The sequence below is a fragment of the Topomyia yanbarensis genome, chromosome 2 (assembly GCF_030247195.1).
Source record: "Topomyia yanbarensis strain Yona2022 chromosome 2, ASM3024719v1, whole genome shotgun sequence".
NCBI lineage: Eukaryota > Metazoa > Arthropoda > Insecta > Diptera > Culicidae > Topomyia > Topomyia yanbarensis.
Window position 1 is genome coordinate 19,814,706 of NC_080671.1, and position 18,240 is coordinate 19,832,945.

Below are 18,240 nucleotides of genomic sequence, written 5' to 3' on the forward strand. Positions count from 1 at the left end.
TGTCAAAAATCAAAACAAATACCCCGTGTTCTAATATTCTACGGTTCGTTCGCTTGTTTCTACTTCTGTTTATCCATAAATTATAAAAAATATAGGGAAATAAAAAGTAAATTTTATATTGTACTCAGTAACAATGGATAGATATTGTCGAGTTTGTGCAAGGTTTGACGATTTCCGGAGATTTAGCATCATGACGGTTTCTCAGATAAGTGATGTTGGAATAGACGACATGCTTATTTACTGCACTCAGCTTGAGGTTTGTTTTCATACATAAGAAGTGTTTATTACATTATTTTATCCCCTCAAATAATATAAAAGGTTTACGTGCTTGTTTCAAATAGTTCAAGTTTTCTCGTTTTAGGTTTCATCTGTGGACAGCCTGCCACAACAAATATGCGGTGACTGTTTATCAGCACTTAATTCAGCATTTAGATTCCGAAAACTCTGCTTTCATTCGGATACCATATTTCGCCAAATGTTGAAAGACACATTTCCGGAACCAGACACAGAAATAGCTTTTGCTCCGCATGCAACACTGAATACTGATCATCTAATAATTCCTGATAATAGTATCGCTGAAATAAGCATCAAACAGGAGTGTCTGGAACAAAACGAGTTCTTCGATTCCCTAGTGAATACTTCAGATTTAAACGAATTTTCCATTCCGTATCCCTTGATAGATGCGCAAACTGAAGCAGTATTGGCCAAAGTATCCATCGCGAAACTTTCCAAAGTGTATGTTTGCCAAGATTGCAACTATTCATCGACAGTCCGGTTTAATTTTCATCGTCATCAGAAAACAAGGAAACACACCGGATATAGAGTATTGTCTACAAGAAGACCTGATCTAGAACCGCACTTGAAACCTAAAAAAAGATGGAATAGAAAGAAGAAGGAGCCAACCGAAACAAACCTCAACAAATACACGTGCGAAATCTGCGGATATCAAAACGCTAATTATTTTAACTTCAAACGACATCAAACTACTGGCAAGCACCTTAGAAAAGCTATTCTTCCGAACCAGGAAACAACGTTGCGAGAATTCATTTGCGACTTTTGTAACTATATGAGCTCTAACAAAAGCGATATGTTAAGCCACAACGAAAAATGTACAAATTCGGTAGATATTTTACCATTTTAGTGTTATTATTGTCAATTGTGTATTGTCATCATTTTAGGTTTATTTGGACGAAACAATCGACCCGGTTCTGCTTTTTGGCTTTGTGGCAACACGAGTTATAGATGATGCAAAAGAAATAGAAAAACTCCAAATAGAATCTGGAGAGGTGGATTTTACAGTCCGACATTGCCGTATCAACAGTACTAACATGTTTCCGTTTTAGCCTATATTTTCAACTAAATACCATCTTGAAAATCACAACACTATGACCAATCGACCACCGGTGAAGCTAATCACGTCGGTTACAGAATTTGACCACTGCTATAAGTTAACCATGCGAGGGCTCCGTTGTTGTGCATGCAGCATGTTTTTCGAAAATGGACCTGCTCTAAACAAACATCGTCAATCAGCACATCCCTATGGGCGGGTATCAGATGAAGCCGATAACTTGTGTGATAAATGCTACACGCCGTGTTATAGGCAAGATAGCTTTATGTATCACACTCAGTTGAAGCAATCAAAATCGTTACTATTTTGCACCATTTGTGAAGTGACGATTGTGAGTAACACTGCTTGGGTAAATCATTGCAACTCTCAGCACGACAGAAGGACCATTCACGACTCCTACGAGAGGGTAATAACTGGTTCCACATTCCGGTGCTGTAGTTGTTATTGTTTGTTTCCAACTCAAGAGGCATTGGAAACGCATCAAACAGAGGTGCATTTTCCTGCTTTGCAAACCAGTATTGATAGCTTAAAACACGAATGTGACAAATGCTTCCGGCAATATACAACACTTGAACAACTCGAACGCCATGTCCACTTGAGAACATCCAAAACAATATACCGTTGTTTGAACAAGAGATGTCTAATGGAATTCCAACACGAAAAAGAAATCATCGCCCATGTTGGGGACTGTTCCATGACTGACGATGTAAAAGAAGTAATCATTAAGCAGGAAGCAACAACGGGACTGAGTTGCTGTTTCACGACTTGTCATGAGCTCTTTGAAAGTGCAAACGACTTACAGAATCATACCAGGAGCAATCACAGTCAGGACATAGAGCAGAAAGAATTGGTACTGGCAAAGTACATCTGTGAGCTGTGTAATTTTACTTCCGACGTAAATCAAACAAATGATCGACACAAGTTTATTATGCAAAAACTGAATGATAACAAGCAAAGAGTTACATGTTCAATTTGTGGAGCCATCTTTCGCAATGTTAATCTCCTGGTTTCACACGAGGAAGCGCACAAAAATGTGGTAACTAACAAATGTGTCTTCTGTGAACGTGTATGCTCAAATGAAGTATCCCTGAAATTGCACGTACTAACTACACATACAAAATACAAGTTTATTTGTACTGTATGTGGAAAACACTATAAGCGAAAAGATTCACTCGAAAAGCATGCAGCTATCCACAACAGTTTTTGTAGGTTCCGGTGCTCTTACTGTCCATTCAAGGCAAAGAGAAAACAAGTGTTAAGGTCACATGCTCTTACTCATCTGAAAGGCCGCCCGAATGCCCGATGCGAGAAACGAAAGGCGATAAAAATAGTTTGTATGCCAAGTGGTGCGAATTAGTTTGTTAAGATAAACCAGAGACTCTAGGTTATTGTACATACGTTTACGAAGGAAGAATATTTCGTGCTTGTCAAATAAAAGTAATTTTCAAACATGCTCATATATAATACATTCCTGCTAGACAGCGTTCTAAGGCCGCAATGTATCAGGAAGTTGTCTCTCGATTCATGGCTGTTTATCGGAAACCTTTCAGATCTGCTTATGCTGAAAATTGAAAATCTTAAGTGAGTAATATGCTGATTTGGCTGTAATTCACTATTCGTCTCTCTCCCAGTTATCTCTGTATACAGACATTTCGATATAGATCTGTCGTTAGGGTCTAAAATTATAAATGTAAACAAATTGAGTTATCGCTGTTATGACATTATGCGACTAAAATACTACAGAATAGCGGTTAGTTCAATTAATAAGTAAAGAAAACAAAACGGCGAAACATGCATTTTCTTCAAAAATTTAACTTAGGCTCTTCTTCTCAAATAGAATATAAAAGCGAAATTTACATTTTCGAACAGAACCAGGGCGAATGGTTATTATTCTCAAACTTTTCCGGTAAACGGCGGTTGTATTATATAAATTATAAACATTATTTAGCTTTATCCTGTTTACTCGATGGTTGTTGCACACAAGCATTCGAATATTTCGATTTTTTCACAAAATTTGAAGAAGAGGTACACGTGCCCTTTCAATTTCAATGGGTTAAAACCTCAATAGACAGACAATTGCAATGGGTTTCTATGCGCCTATTTGCGGATCCCAATTAGCCTGTGCATGCTGACGAAGTCGACATGAATTGACTTTTACTGTGAGCCGTGTTTACAGTTTCATGGCAGTGTTGGTAAACATGGTTCACAGTAAAAGTCATTATTTATGTCGACTTCATCTGCGTGCACAGCCTATTAAATAGGTCAAGCTCGCTCATTTATCCAGCACGGATAAAATAAAGTACCCATTACAGTCGTGATTCGCTGGTTGGACCTTTAACTGGACCGTTGTCCAACTACACGGTAATCACAACAAACTTTAGTATAACTATGAAGTACGCATTTTGGTGGGAAACTGGGACTACCCATAAAATGAATACATTGTTTTTACTCTCTTTTGCGTAAACAGAATATACGTCAGAATCTGCATACTTTCTACTCCACACAACAAAGTAAAAAATGCATAGTTTTGACTCTTTCAACAAAGTATAAAATGGGTAATTTATACTCATGCCTGCAAAGTTAATGCATACCTAAGCTGACTAACTCTGTCGAAAAAATCCGTACACTATGCGAACCATCTAGCTGAGTGTGGTGAACGATTACGCTTCGTTGCTGAAAGGTGTCCGGATTTTTTCGTCAGAGTTGGTCAGCTACCCTAATAAACATCGTATGATTTAAGAGCCTAACGACCTGTTCAGGGTATCATCCAAACAATATGTGGAATCGTCACACTATATGGGTAAAAGTTCGCGTATAGTATTTTTCTATTAGGGTAAAAACTTTCTTGAAAAAGTAAAATATACCTATTTTTACTTCTTAGAAGAAGTCAGTAATAGGTTTGTTCCAGTACATGGAAGTTACTCCATGTTGCTCCGGAGCAAAAAATTCTTGCTCCTTTTCACTCCGGTTTGCCACCAGAAGAAGAAAAAAGAGAAGAAGACAGTACAGGAACGATTTTCTCCCTGTTTACTCCGGAGTACTTCCAGTTTCTCCTGGTACTGGAACAAACCTAATGCGTAAATACTGCACTACTTTTGTATTTCTTTTCGAGAAGTTTAAAAAAATCCCAGTCATTTTTATTTATCGAATTCATTTGAATAGTGTCAAATTTAGAGGTCATGTGCTGTATTCGACTCGCGTTGATAATAATGTCGGATGGAGATGACCTACTTCGATCAGACATCATATTGAACTATCAAACAAATTTTAATCATTTTTGAGTAAAAGCGTTTTAGTTGCAATAAGTAGCTGAGGATAAGTGTGTAGACTACCTTACCCTTAAGTAGCTGAGGATAAGTGTGTAGACTACCTTAGAAATGCAGAGGTGTAAGCCGTCTGGCGGTTTGTTTACAGTTGAAAGTCGGATTCGCCGGTTTGTTTTTTATTGATTTTCATGAAGTGTGAAATATTTATAAATGAGTTTTTGTGTTCATTATGAAGACTCCAAGAAGACTCCCCTTTAAGATATTCTCGGATATTAATCAAATCTCCGTTTGTTTGCATTTGTTATTTAGGCCCATTTGTCGGTTTATGATTGAATGGGTCATTAAATGAGAAAAAAAATCTTTTTTATTACATACATCGATAAAGCTGATTTTCGTGGTGATTGCAACAATGTTTTTTTCCAACTCAGGAAACGTGAAAATAATATTAAAATTTAAAATAAAGAAATATGTTGACAGTCTGGATTTGACACTATCAGAAGCATTTGACGTATCGAATTTCACGACAAACGATACCCTGTCAGAAAAAAATAATACATGTTTTCCAGGTTTTTCCGCAGGGTTATTTTTATTTGACATAAATACCATCCAATGCCAAGATGGAAAGGTGGGAACATTTGACACTTTTGAGTGTATTAGTATTATACTTGCAAAATTAAGCATGGCGGCCGGGGCCCGTGAAGTAAACATCAACATCCGAACGAGCATCCTGATTCTTTGGCGCACGATGAAAAGTGAGAAAAGGCCGAGCTTCACTTCGGATCTATCGATTAGGACACTTATGGACACTTTTTACCTCGAAAAAAACCGATTAAATTAACTATGACCGAACCGAAACAAAACTTATGGCAACAGAAGGGCCCGCTACGTCAACTGTTTGTGCTTTTCTTCTCCATATCCTCTTGTTTTTTTCGGCTTCATCAAAGAAAAATGACAACCGCACTCACACACAAAAAAATGTGCACACCTGTATCCGTCTTGATCCAATGCATATAGTTTTTTTCATTTTGGGTGTTGTCTTGATAGGCCAGATGTAAACAACCGCAGTTTTCCTATGTATGGTTGCCAAGTTTACATAAGATTTATTTTAAAAAAACAAAAAAATCGTTTTTACGTATTACAATGATTTGTTTTGAAATAATGTTATATTATGTATATTTGACCTAAAATTTATCAAATGGAACGGAAAACTATATATAGCTTAATGACCCAATTGTTTCAAAATCGTTCAACACGGGTCCAACGCAGGATGGCCAAATAGAATTCCTTAATATCTGTAGGGTCACTAAAAGTTTATCTGTAGTTATCGGTAGGCCGGGTTGTTGTCCCAAAAACGTAGTGTTGGCATAGAATTGTAAAATACTGAAAACATAGATCTCAGACCAAATCCAACCCAAAAAATGAATGTTAAGTAGGATGTGTCCAAAATAAATAAAAATCGGCAGTTTTCGGTAGGGATAACAAAATATCGGTAGTTTTGCCTTGGTCGTCTGTGAATCGGTAGGGAAGACCAAAATCGGTAGGACTACCGATAAATCGGTAGGTCTGGCCACCCTGCAACGATGGACGTTTGTTCCCACTGAGACGTCCAAAAAATTGTTTCAAAATCGTTCAACACGGGTCCAATGATGGACGTTCGTTGAACGGTTATTTGGACGTTGTCCAAATTGGTCCAACGAACGTCCTTCATTGGACGATTTTGAAACCAACCGTTCTTAGAGGGTTGTATGGTTAAATATTTCAAGAGTGCTGATTCAAATTGTCCTTAGTGACAACTGTAAACAAACTGAGTTATTTGCAGCACATGTGATTACAACATAGCTAACGAACACCGAAAACCAGGATTCATTATACCCGGTATTTATCAAAATGACAAGCATTATATAAAAAGTCGCAAAGTTTTCATGATCATATTTTGAAATTTTGCTCTTGAGACCTCTTAAATTGAAAGGACCTATGCGTGAAATATTTCAAAACCTCTGCAACTGTTCATAAGCGCATTGCAAAAACGACGCAAGATTCATTTCATTCTATGTTTTTCCCACTGCACATAGGTACCTAGTAAAAACGTCTTAAGCATCAAAATAAAAGAAATTATTTTCTTCTGTTCATGCGACTTATTTTCGAAGCTGAATTTAAAAAGTATAATAAATTAAATGATAATTGGAAAGCTTAGTTAATCTAAAGTAACATGCCATTCGTTGGTTTTAACCACTTCCAGCCCATGGTTAGTTAACATAAACTAAAGTTTCTCGCATTTTTTTTTCTGTGAGACTTCTTTTAAATCCAGTGCAACTATTTACCATAGTAATGAAGAACATTCGTATTCCGGTGCTCATTTTGTCGAAAATTTTGAAGAAATTCAATATTCGTCGTAAGAGCTACCTTTGCTGAAAAAGCCTTATGTGCAGCGGCGTATGATTCTTGGGCCCGAAAAAAAGACCTATGTGAAAGGTCCTATAATTCTCAAAAGGACGCATCAATCTAAAGTGCTTAAAAACTACATTAGCACTAAACATTTCATGTTTTTAGTATTATTTACCTAAAGAGCATAATCCTTAGAGTATATTGGCATAATTGTTCCATCAAAACATACATTGGTTGTCCAATAGGGATTTGTTTTATGTTCATCAAACTTCAGCCTCGTTTTTCTCAGTTCGAGCTCAATGTCACTTAGGACCTTTTGAATAAGTACTCTTGATTTGTACGTTATCCAACGTTGATTCGTCCAATGAAGGACGTTCGTTGATCCAACGAACGTCCTTCATTGGACGATTTTGAAACCAACCGTTCTTAGAGGGTTCCCAGTTAAACTCATTCCGGAACCGGTTCGGATTTCTGAATGGAGTCTTTATTAGAGTACTCTAGTTAGAGTGTGGCCAAGAGGCCATGACGTATCCAAACGAACATGAAATTTGACGTATTAGGCAATCCATGAGACGTTTCTGATCAGCTGATTATTTCTTCTTTACTTATTCTGACGTTACTCCGAGGGGTGCGACGACCGACAATATCGTTGATTCGATCCAACATCAAACGAATCGGACTAACGAAGTTGTTTGTCGGACGAGTTTTTCTGTTCGCAGGAGTATACTTGTTGACAGAACCCACCGCTGAATTGTCAAACAAACGTCTAATGGATTGCCTAATTTTTATTGTGTATACGTCAAATTCAATGTTCGTTTGGATACGTCATGGCCTCTTGGCCACACTCTAACTAGAGTGCTCTAGTCATTATGGATTCCCACTGAGACGTCCAAAAAATTGTTTCAAAATCGTTCAACACGGGTCCAACTATGGACGCTTGTTGAACGGTTATTTGGACGTTGTCCAAATTGGTCCAACGAACGTCCTTCATTGGACAATTTTGAAACCAACCGTTCTTAGAGGGTTCCAAATCAAATGCAACAACCGATTCCGACTCAGAATCGGTTGTTGCATTAAATGCAACAACCCAAATTTTGATTTGGAATCCATAATGACTCCATTCAGGATTCCAAATCAAATTCCGAATGGTTTGACCGGGTTGTTTTGTCTTATCCCAGTAAAGTTCAGCCGGAAGTGAGCCGGAGTTCTGGCTGGTTCCAAATAGTATACCGGCTTCAGTGACACAACCGGTTCTAACTAGAATCGGTTGTGTCACTGGAGCAGGAATACGAGCAAGAACCAGCCAGCATTCCGGTTCATATTTCAGTTGAACTTCATTGTGATAGAGTATAATATGTGGCAGCACTGCTGTCATTATGTGTTGACCAAGTAGCGCAATCAGACACGTTTCGAATTTACGCCAAGTAAGTTATTTTATTTTATTCTAGTAAAATAGGGAAATAATATTATTTAGTCATTCCTTATAGCGTCTTATCAATTGGTGGCTAAACAAGCGGGTTTAGAATTTAAGACAAGTAGGTATTTCATTTTATTTGAGTAAAATTGAAACGTATTTCATCATCCCTTCCGTCATCCTTTCTAGCGTCATAACGAGTGGTCTGTAATAGCAGTTCAGAACAGAAAAAATGGTCCTCGATTTAGATCTGTTCCGCGCCGACAAGGGTCATGATCCGGCCAAAGTTCGAGCGAACCAGGAGCGTCGCTTTAAGGACGTTGCCTTGGTGGAAACGGTGATCGAACAGGATGGGGAGTGGCGCAAGCTTCGGTTCAATGCGGATAATTTCAATAAGTTGAAAAATCTCTGCAGCAAAGAGATTGGTGAGAAAATGAAGAAAAAAGAGCCGCAAGGAGCTGAGGACGAACCGGTGCCGGAAGCCGTCGGAAACGATTTGTTGTCATTGAAGAGCGAGGATCTGAAAAAACTGACCATCAATCAGATTAAAAATGTGCGTGGGTTAATCGACAAAGCTGTAATAGATAATGAGAATATGCTTTGCGAGGCAGAAACGAAAAGGAACATGGCACTGAGAGAAGTGGGCAATCATCTGCACGAAAGTGTGCCCGTCAGCAACGATGAGGACGAAAATAAGGTCGAGAGAACGTACGGTGATTGTGAGAAGAGGTTGAAATATTCGCATGTTGATCTGATCGTCATGATTGACGGAATGAACGGAGAGAAAGGTGCTGTAGTTTCAGGCGGAAGGGGATATTTTTTAACGGGTCCTGCTGTATTCTTGGAACAAGCTCTGATTCAGCATGCTTTGCATACCTTATACGCAAAGGACTATACACCGCTTTATACTCCATTTTTTATGCGTAAGGAAGTTATGCAGGAGGTAGCCCAGCTTTCGCAGTTCGACGAGGAACTTTATAAAGTCGTCGGAAAAGGTAGTGAGAAGGTGGAAGAAGGAAGTGCTGATGAGAAGTATCTGATCGCAACATCTGAGCAACCTATCGCTGCCTATCACCGAGACGAGTGGATCCCAGAAGCCTCGTTGCCAATAAAATATGCTGGATTGTCAACCTGTTTCCGGCAGGAGGTCGGTTCCCATGGCCGCGATACTCGTGGTATCTTCCGAGTGCATCAGTTCGAGAAGGTTGAACAGTTTGTGCTAACTTCCCCACATGACAATAAATCTTGGGAGATGATGGACGAAATGATCGGTAACGCGGAGCAGTTTTGCCAGTCGCTGGGCATACCGTATCGCATCGTGAATATCGTGTCCGGAGCACTGAATCATGCTGCCTCAAAAAAGCTCGATTTGGAAGCTTGGTTCTCTGGTTCCGGTGCATATAGGGAGCTGGTTTCCTGCAGCAACTGTCTGGATTATCAAGCGAGGAGGCTACTGGTTCGCTACGGACAGACCAAGAAAATGAACGCCTCGGTCGATTACGTGCATATGCTGAACGCAACGATGTGCGCAACTACGCGGGTGATTTGCGCAATACTCGAAACGCATCAAACCGAAACGGGTGTCAAGGTAATATTGGCAACATGTTTTAGATCCATGGTAAGGACAAATCAAAACTGATGATTTTTTTTTGTTACAGGTTCCGGAACCATTGAAGAAGTATATGCCGGAAAAGTACCGCGAAGAGATTCCTTTCGTGAAGCCAGCACCCATCGAGGTAGAAGTTGCCGCCCAAGTTAAAAAGGATAAGAAAGGCAAAAAGGAAGGTCCGGCTGCATAAGCTCCTAAAGATGAGGAAAGCGTTACCAATGTTGGATGAGAGAATCTTTATCCTATGTGCATTTATACGGTAGAAAATGAAATTTCAGCAGCTTGCTATAATTCAGAATTATTGCAGATCTAAGAATTAGTAAAGTATGCAGAACAAAATTGATTGATTAAATACCCTTTCTAGGGGAGGACTTGGTGGTAATCACCTAACGCGTTTTTTGGTCTACCGGATATGCGAGTAGTAATTGGTATGCTGATATCTGGACAACTTATTTTATGAAGCGTGATTTAAGTTTAGTTCCTTCATGTATTTTCCACCCTTTAAATTATTTAAATTTGTTCTTCAAATTCGAATAAAATCAAGCTTGAAGCATTAAATATTAATTATTCCTTCCATTTTAAAACGACAGAAAGGTAAGCGTCTTACGCGAAAAGGGCTGTCAACTGATATTGAGGTAGAAAATTGATTCCTGATTCGGGCTCGAATAAATGAGCTTCAATCAGGAAAAATTTTACGCCTGTGCCTACACTGCGGAATTTTTGAAAACCGAAATAGACTAGGTACAACATCCACTGATACTAAACCGTTTATATTTATCTGTGGTTCAAAGAAATACAATTTCGCACTTGTAAATTGCTGCTGCGTCTGTCATTGTCTTCTGCGACCCGCTGCGAGACAGTCGGTCGACAGTAGCCACTGGAATCACTCGTCCAACTGTTCGTTCAGCTGCGCCAGCAAAGCTGCCCTTTGCGATTCCAACTCCGACTCTGATAGCGCCGCATCGTCCGATACCTTGGGCGACGGAGAACCACCATTCCTGCCGATTTCCGGAGTACGATGTCTAGCACCAGGGCTGCTTCCTCGGCTAACGGAACGAGAGCGACGTTTGTCCTTCTTCCTTTTATCTTTCTTTTTCTGGAATCAAAATTAGATTGGTTTAAGTTTTGCATACAATACAGAACTTCCAACTCGTTACCTTCTTGCGCTCAACCTCGGGCGATGGAGACTTTGAAGGATTGCCATTTTTCGTTTCTACAGCCGTGGCAGGTTCCTCGAACGAAGGAGAACGAGAGTGCTTACGATGCTTCTTTTTCTTTTTGCGTTTGCGTTCTCGTTCACTCTGCTCGTCACTTTCCGACTCACTCGATTTGGAGCGTGATCTCGAGCGGGATTTGCGCTTTTTCTTCGAGGGTTTCTCGTATTCAGCTTCCGAAGCATCGGACTCCTTTTCGATCGAATAAACATGTTAATTAATAATTCAACTAAACATTTTCTGATTTATACTTACCGACTTGGATGATGATCGTGACTTCTTTTTGTGTTTCCTGTTTTTCTTTGATTTTTTCGAACGCGAGTGATGATGACTGCACGAATCCTCGGCTTCTTTGATGAACTCATCCCACAGACGTTCCACCTTGTCTTCCTTCTCGTACAGTTCGTAAACTTCCAAGTTGATTACCAATTTCTGAGCGATGTCCCAACTATCTCCAGCCGAAAGACCCGCCTCCATCCAAACACCTTTCAATTCGTTCTCCATCTTTCGGATACGGCGGGTTTCTTCTTTAAGACGTTCCTTTTCAGCCGTTTCTGCCTTCTCCAGTAGTGAGTTATAGGTCAGTTTGACATTGCCCGCATCCAAGGTGGCCGACCGTTTATCCTCACACACAACGGTAGCAAAGTCCTCAAATGTTGTTCCAGACCGGACAAAGAATTCTTTCTCTTTCAGAATCTCTTTAATAATTTTCTTCTCATCGTGGAAACGTGCCTTCAAATTTTCCACATAAAATTTAAAGAGATCTAGCGGTGTAGAACCGATTTGACCCAACATAGCCGAGAAACGCAAATCCGCAGAAATTATCGGGTAAAGCTCAACCCACAATGACATAGACGTAAGTTTTCCTTCCTCATGCAAACCATCCAGAAGAGCTAAGAACTGATCTCTATTCTTGCGTTGCTGTCTCTTCAGCCGTTTCTTCTCGCGCTCCTTATCCTCGTCCTCTTCCCGCTCCAAAGTACGAATGTGTTCCTCAAATACTATCAGTGCGTCTTCCTTATCCATACCAAGTAGGTTTACATCGTTCTTAAAGGACGAATTCTCAAGTAACATGACTTGCGCTTCTGACCATGTTGTCTGATACGACACCGACGTCATCGCTTCCAGCAGTTCCCCAAGAACTCGCATATTGCGCTTCTTCAGAATCCTCGCTTCCTCTTTCTCCCGTTTAGATAAATTGAAAATGCAATCATCAAATATATCTCGTCGGTCCTGGTCCGGAACAGATTTCCAAACGTCCAAACTAGTAAACATTTCATCGCAGCGATAATATTTGTAGGAGGCATTAATTTTGTCAGTAGTCATTAGAAACTTTTCCAACTCTTCCTTCGATTTTTTAACCTTTAGTCTTTGTTCATCTTTTTCATCCTTTTGCTTCTGCGTTTTGTAAGCATTGAACGCCTGCTTTTTCTCTTGCAACCTTTTGAATACATTGAACATTGGATCTTTCTGTACCAATTTTACGCACTGCTCCCAACTCGCACTCGACGGTATGTTTTTCTCTCTTAGAAATTCCTTGAATGCCTCAATCGCTTCTTTCTTATCTTTGAATTCAACCACAGGCTCTTCCTCAACGGGAGGCTTTTCCTCTTCCTCCTTTTTGGGAACGGGATCTTCCGGGACTTCGATCGCAGCCAGAGTTGCTGCCATCGCCTGGTCCAATGCAGAGGATGAATTTTCGGCTGACCCAGGAGTGACTCCGGATAGTGATGGTACAGATTCGGTTGTGACCAAAGCGGGCGACACGACGGGTAAAATCACGGGAGGAATCATCATTGGAATCGTACCTGTTCCTACGGTTTTCAGAGCCGCTGCCTTTGCTGCTTCAGCTGCTACTCGTTCCGCTTCAACTTTTTCCTTCAGTTCCAAATACTCCGGGGGAGCAACCCATTGCGATTCTTTCGTGTTCACATTGTGATAGTACACCTTGCCCTGATCCGATTTATACTCCTTCCAGGGGCACTGTGACAGCAGTTTTTCCGCTGGGCTTTTTAGTTCGTCAGGTTTCTCCCAAAGGCTTTGTTTAGTTAGGCTATTGTAGTAGTAGGTTCTTCCATCCGGTGCCTTGTGCTCGGTCCATTCGCTTACTGCCGGCGTTACAAGTGGTATAATAGGTATGGCCGCTGGATCTGGTCCAACTGCTGCCGCTGCGAACCCTGGAGGAGGAACACTGAACGGTACCAGTGCTGGAAACGTTTGTACTCCGGCAACCGGCTGAACCGACATTTTGCGACGAACGCACTTTCAAACACAATTTGCTTCGTACTTTACAAGAAAAAGTCCGGCGAAACAAAAAAAAATCGCGTCGATTTTCACTTTTGCCAGCACCGTCGAAAATGCTATTTTTGACGTAGCACCAAACGGCAAAACCGCAACACCATCGCCAAGACAAAAAAACGTCAATTGACGAGTCGGGCCCATATTATTGGCTCGAATCAAAACTCGTCGAAATGTCAATTGACGATAGGTTCATCCGGAGTGTTCATTTGTGTTTACATTTTGCTAGCGTTGCCAATTTTATTTTGTGTCCACCACCCAATGTGGCTACGCCACATCGCTTTTGCGCGTGCTGTCCGACTTCGCTACCGCTCAGTCGGACTTAAACTAGGGATAGCCCCTATGTTTGAGTAAGCCGGGCAAACGAGTGGATCACAGGTTCGCTTGCTTCCGACGGCGGGTCGGTGGCCACCTCGCCCGGCGGATCCTCAGCGGCTTTGCGCCGCTTCGGTTCCTAGGCCTTGGTTATGCGGCTAAGCCGCATCGAAATGGTACCCCTTAAACATTCTAACTTGAATCGGTTGTGTCACCGGAGCCGGAATACGAATTAGAACCAGCCAGCATTCCGGCTGAGTTAAACTGGGAAGTTTAGTAAAATTTGATCTGGAAATAAATTTTTTTTGGCAACGCTCCAGCACTCCATTGATTTCACCACCTGGGCGCCAGGTTGACGATATGAAATGAACTTTGTTTACTTTCGACAAGTTTTGATTCGAGCCAACAACATCCAGCCTAATTTGATGTTGGAGAATCCGTGAGAATGATCATAGGAAGGGCAATCCCTCAACCAAACTCTCCGCAATCCCTCAACCAAACTCTCCGCAATCCGTTCTATTCAAGCGTCAAAAATACTGGTCAGTCAGCAGTTTCCTCTGAAAATGGCGACGACGTGATTTGCTGTACCCGTTTTGTAAGTTTTTGACGAGGTTCGGTAATGTTGGTACAATTTTGCGGAACAATCAGTCAGTATTTAACTGAACTGGCCATTACACGTATTACAAACTGAACAATTTATACCGCCATTATGGCACGTAAAAAGCTGGATTGCTTCAATAAAAAATTGTTAAAGAAATTCCATATATTACAATCCTAACTGATACACAGTCGTCTTATGCTATATCAATGAATGCGGATAGGACAATAATGAACTCACTCAACAGCGATCGACAACAGCAAAGTAACAACGATTGCGACTAGAGCCTCCAAATGAACAACCAGCATCACCAATAAAAAAAGCAAATGCCGACGAAGACTAACTTACAACAGTGAACCCTAGGAATAAGAAATGAATGAGAACATCTGACCGTTAACAACAAAACAATAATTATGTAAGGACCGATGACATTATTTTTACTTATGGTAAAGACATAAAAGATCCACGAAGTTGACCCTTGTAACGAGCTTTACAATTTTTTTTATTATACCATTTTGCGTTCGGCTGTTTTATAAAGTGAATACGCCGGATCATACATTTCGATTTCGATTATATTGAATACGAATTTCGTTATAGAACCGTTGAGCCATAGCAATATATTCGCTGTGGTTGGCTCTGGTTTGTATCCGGAGGTAATAGTTTTCTGCGAACGATGACTACCTTTGCATGAAAACTTTTTAGCATAGCATCGCTTTGCCTTACTACCGGATGCGGATTGAATTCTTGTCGACCGCACCGAAGGATTCGATGCCTGCCAGATTTAAGAGCTACTGGTCGACAACCTGCAAAGCGAAAGCTAAATCTAGCCGACGGTGTTTGTTGATTGCTGCTTACTACACTGTCCAATTGTCTTTCTGATTTTTCGGGAAACATGTCGTTCACGGTAGGCGGGGGTTTCAAAGAGGAAGACTTTGGGTGAATTTTGAGAACGATTTTATTGTTAATTTTGTAACAATGCTTGCCCTCGTTCACGATCGTACGAAGACGATGATAATGTTGATGTTTTCTTTCAATATATTCTGTTGAGAGGAAAAATTATATTTGGATAAAATATAATAGACAAATACTTACGTTCATAATGAAATGTGAAAGGCAGCAAACCATCTCCACACAGTTCGTTTAAGTATTCGTACAGGAAAATATCGCTTGCTCCTCGAAGAAATATACCAGCATTCTACCAAAATTCAATTAATGATGTACATTGAATTAACGATTGTAGCAAATAACTTACATTCATATAGCAATTGATTAATTCCGTGACACTATCCGAATCAATTAGTTCGAAGTATGGAATCATCTCTCGAAATGCGAATTCTCCCACAGACCATAAACCACGCAGAATTCTAGAGAGCCAATTATAGTCAATTGATGATTGTTTTTTGTCATCAAAATATCGTTGCAATCGTTCCACTAGCAGAAACGTGCACTCCTGCTCAACAAAACCCCACTTGCTGGAACAAAGGCCGATTACTCGGCTCACATGATCGACCAGGTGATCACCGCATATCAACGTAATTATGTTCTCACTTTCCAAAGTAGTCGAGTTTGGATTTATTACCTCACCACTTGTACTTTCCGACATCTGAAGACTCACATTCTCGTCAGGGTCTTCAACAAGTGCCGTTTCCTGCTTCAATTTTGATTCATGTTCCTGTTTAATCTCATAGTTGGCTCCTGTTTCTTCCATAATCGGTCCGCTTTGCTGAATCATAAAGTTGTGCGACGACGAATCAAATTCGTTACCAAATTCAGTTTTTATCTGAAACCCGTCACTTTCGGGAGTATTTTCTTGGTCTTCGCCAGTTTCCTGCTTTCCCAGCCCTTGAACCATCGAAAACAATGCCTCGTATTCATCCTTAATGTTATTGATATCGATCCCATCGGGTCCTTCCTTTATGTGTTCAATACTACGAAGTAGCTCCTCGGTAGCATTTGAGTTTGAGTTATTGGAATCTTCCGATGGACCAGTTAAATTATTTTCCAAAACATTCATCGAAATCATTGCGGATTGATTAAAAGTGGACTGAATTTGATCCATGTTATTCTGTGAGGCTGGACCTGATTCCAGCGAGGATTCTGTTCCGTTTGGTGCTATCGATAATGGTTGATGGTGTTGACTCGGTGGTAGCAAATCCAAGTTTAATTGCTGTGCAGGAATAAACTTTGCTTGGGTCATACTAGGGGGTCCCAACAACAAATTTACAAAAATTTGACTTAGCAAACTAAGCTCTAACGTCAAATCTGAATGCGATACGTGATGATTTCTTACAAGTGCCTCCAAAAACTGTAACGTCCGAGTCAGAGTGCCTTCAGTATACTCAAACCCCAGCATCTCAATGGCCTTCGTTAGTAACAGTTTCATCAAGGAAGGAACATGTGGGTTAGTGGTTAATATTTCGATTGCTTCTTCGAAACATTCCTCATCGCCGATGTAAACAGCATCACATACATTATTGTACAGTTCAATAAGATCTTCAGCGATTGCCGACTCCGCCATCCACGAAGTTGAAAGCACTGGTATGTTGCTTTGTTCCATCGTTACATCCTTAATATATTCTTCTCGAAGATCCAAAACTTCATCCTACAGGAAAATATTACTGAGACAAAGTTATACAAATAGATGAAAAACTAATACCGAGTTGAAAAAGTACACCCCATCGTACTCAATTTTATCCCATGGTTCATTGTTAGCTCCAATAATTGGAGGAATATCGCAATCCTTGAGCACCTCATTAACAAGTTCGTATGTTACTTTGCCGCTACTGTGGCGACTATATGTCTTAATATTCTGAAAATTTCAAAAGATTGGTGTATTTTATCAAACCTCAAATAAAGGAAATACTAACGTTGGCTAATTCCCATAATTTATAGGTTGTATCCTCCGCTAGTTTGCTGTACACTTCTGATGCCACCTCGGTTTCCTGTTTGTCATGTTGTTCCCAAATTGTCCGCACTGAACGGGAACTGAAACCAGCATACGACTGGTAGGATCCCTGAAATAAGCAAAAAAAACATTGTCATCTACCCCAATCGTGCTCAATCTTTACCTTATCCTTAGCAGCAATGCAGATATTGGCGTCGTTTCCCGACGAATTAGTGTCACTTCCGCCGGCTGCTCCGATGCGCATCAGTTGGGCATTATGGTGGTTATGGTAGGGGTGCGGCAGACCGGACACGTTGTTACCCACATTGTTTGAATTTGTTGCTGTCACTGCCACAGACGCTCCTAATGCAGTTGCATTGGAAGATCCTCCACCGGTACTAATCTTCGAACGTTGCTTCACTTTTGACGAAATAGATTTTTTTGGACTGGGCTTCATGGCCGCAAATACGCAAACTGCTCTTTTTATAATGTGTTCATATTTATTTAATGTATTATAAAATTATTATAACACAAAAGTTTTAAGTTACTACTACAAATTCCCCACAGCAACCCGAAGTAGTGACAATAAACAAACAATAAAAATAAAACAATCAGATGTTTAGTCCAGGGTGGCCAGATTGCATTAAATGTGCAGACTAACAGTACACGCTCTTTCAAAAGTACTCAAAATTTGAATTCGAAAACTCAAAAATATGAGTATTGTATATGTTGAGTAAAATTACCAAGTTAAGTTCAACCGGAAATGACCCGGAATTCCGGCTGGTTCTAGTTAGCATTCCGGCTCCAGTGACACAACCGATTCTAACTAGAATCTGTTGTGTCACTGGAGCTGGGATACTAACTGGAACCAGTCGGAATTCCGGCTGAACTTTACTGGGTAACTTCAGA

General features: G+C 40.4%; 4 protein-coding genes across 7 annotated transcripts; 2 read left to right on the forward strand and 2 right to left on the reverse strand.

The window, feature by feature from the left end:
* Positions 1–38: 38 nt before the first annotated feature.
* On the forward strand, positions 39–2,797 carry LOC131685145 (PR domain zinc finger protein 5-like). Its single transcript, XM_058968627.1, has 4 exons — positions 39–256; positions 362–1,120; positions 1,179–1,286; positions 1,344–2,797. The coding sequence occupies exons 1-4, from the start codon at positions 134–136 to the stop codon at positions 2,703–2,705; spliced, it is 2,352 nt and encodes a 783-aa protein (XP_058824610.1). The 5' UTR covers positions 39–133; the 3' UTR covers positions 2,706–2,797.
* Positions 2,798–8,362: 5,565 nt separating this feature from the next.
* LOC131685148 (serine--tRNA ligase, cytoplasmic) lies at positions 8,363–10,580 on the forward strand. Of its 4 annotated transcripts, none has more exons than XM_058968634.1 (4): positions 8,363–8,423; positions 8,487–8,538; positions 8,603–10,001; positions 10,072–10,580. In XM_058968634.1, the coding sequence occupies exons 3-4, from the start codon at positions 8,646–8,648 to the stop codon at positions 10,210–10,212; spliced, it is 1,497 nt and encodes a 498-aa protein (XP_058824617.1). In that variant the 5' UTR covers positions 8,363–8,423; positions 8,487–8,538; positions 8,603–8,645; the 3' UTR covers positions 10,213–10,580. The 4 variants fall into 4 exon arrangements, with proteins under 4 accessions (XP_058824617.1, XP_058824615.1, XP_058824618.1 ...); XM_058968632.1 differs by having other exon boundaries at positions 8,487–8,534; XM_058968635.1 differs by having other exon boundaries at positions 8,378–8,423; positions 8,474–8,538.
* Positions 10,581–10,776: 196 nt separating this feature from the next.
* On the reverse strand, positions 10,777–13,634 carry LOC131685144 (pre-mRNA-processing factor 40 homolog A). The gene is made up of 3 exons (XM_058968626.1): positions 11,492–13,634; positions 11,180–11,428; positions 10,777–11,118 (listed from the first exon to the last, which is right to left on the reverse strand). Exons 1-3 carry the CDS (start codon positions 13,481–13,483, stop codon positions 10,906–10,908), a joined length of 2,454 nt encoding a protein of 817 aa, XP_058824609.1. The 5' UTR covers positions 13,484–13,634; the 3' UTR covers positions 10,777–10,905.
* A 1,367-nt stretch (positions 13,635–15,001) lies between these two features.
* On the reverse strand, positions 15,002–17,964 carry LOC131685143 (uncharacterized). Its single transcript, XM_058968625.1, has 6 exons — positions 17,516–17,964; positions 17,315–17,461; positions 17,104–17,256; positions 15,700–17,049; positions 15,540–15,642; positions 15,002–15,487 (listed from the first exon to the last, which is right to left on the reverse strand). The coding sequence occupies exons 1-6, from the start codon at positions 17,786–17,788 to the stop codon at positions 15,039–15,041; spliced, it is 2,475 nt and encodes an 824-aa protein (XP_058824608.1). The 5' UTR covers positions 17,789–17,964; the 3' UTR covers positions 15,002–15,038.
* Between the last annotated feature and the right edge of the window lie 276 nt (positions 17,965–18,240).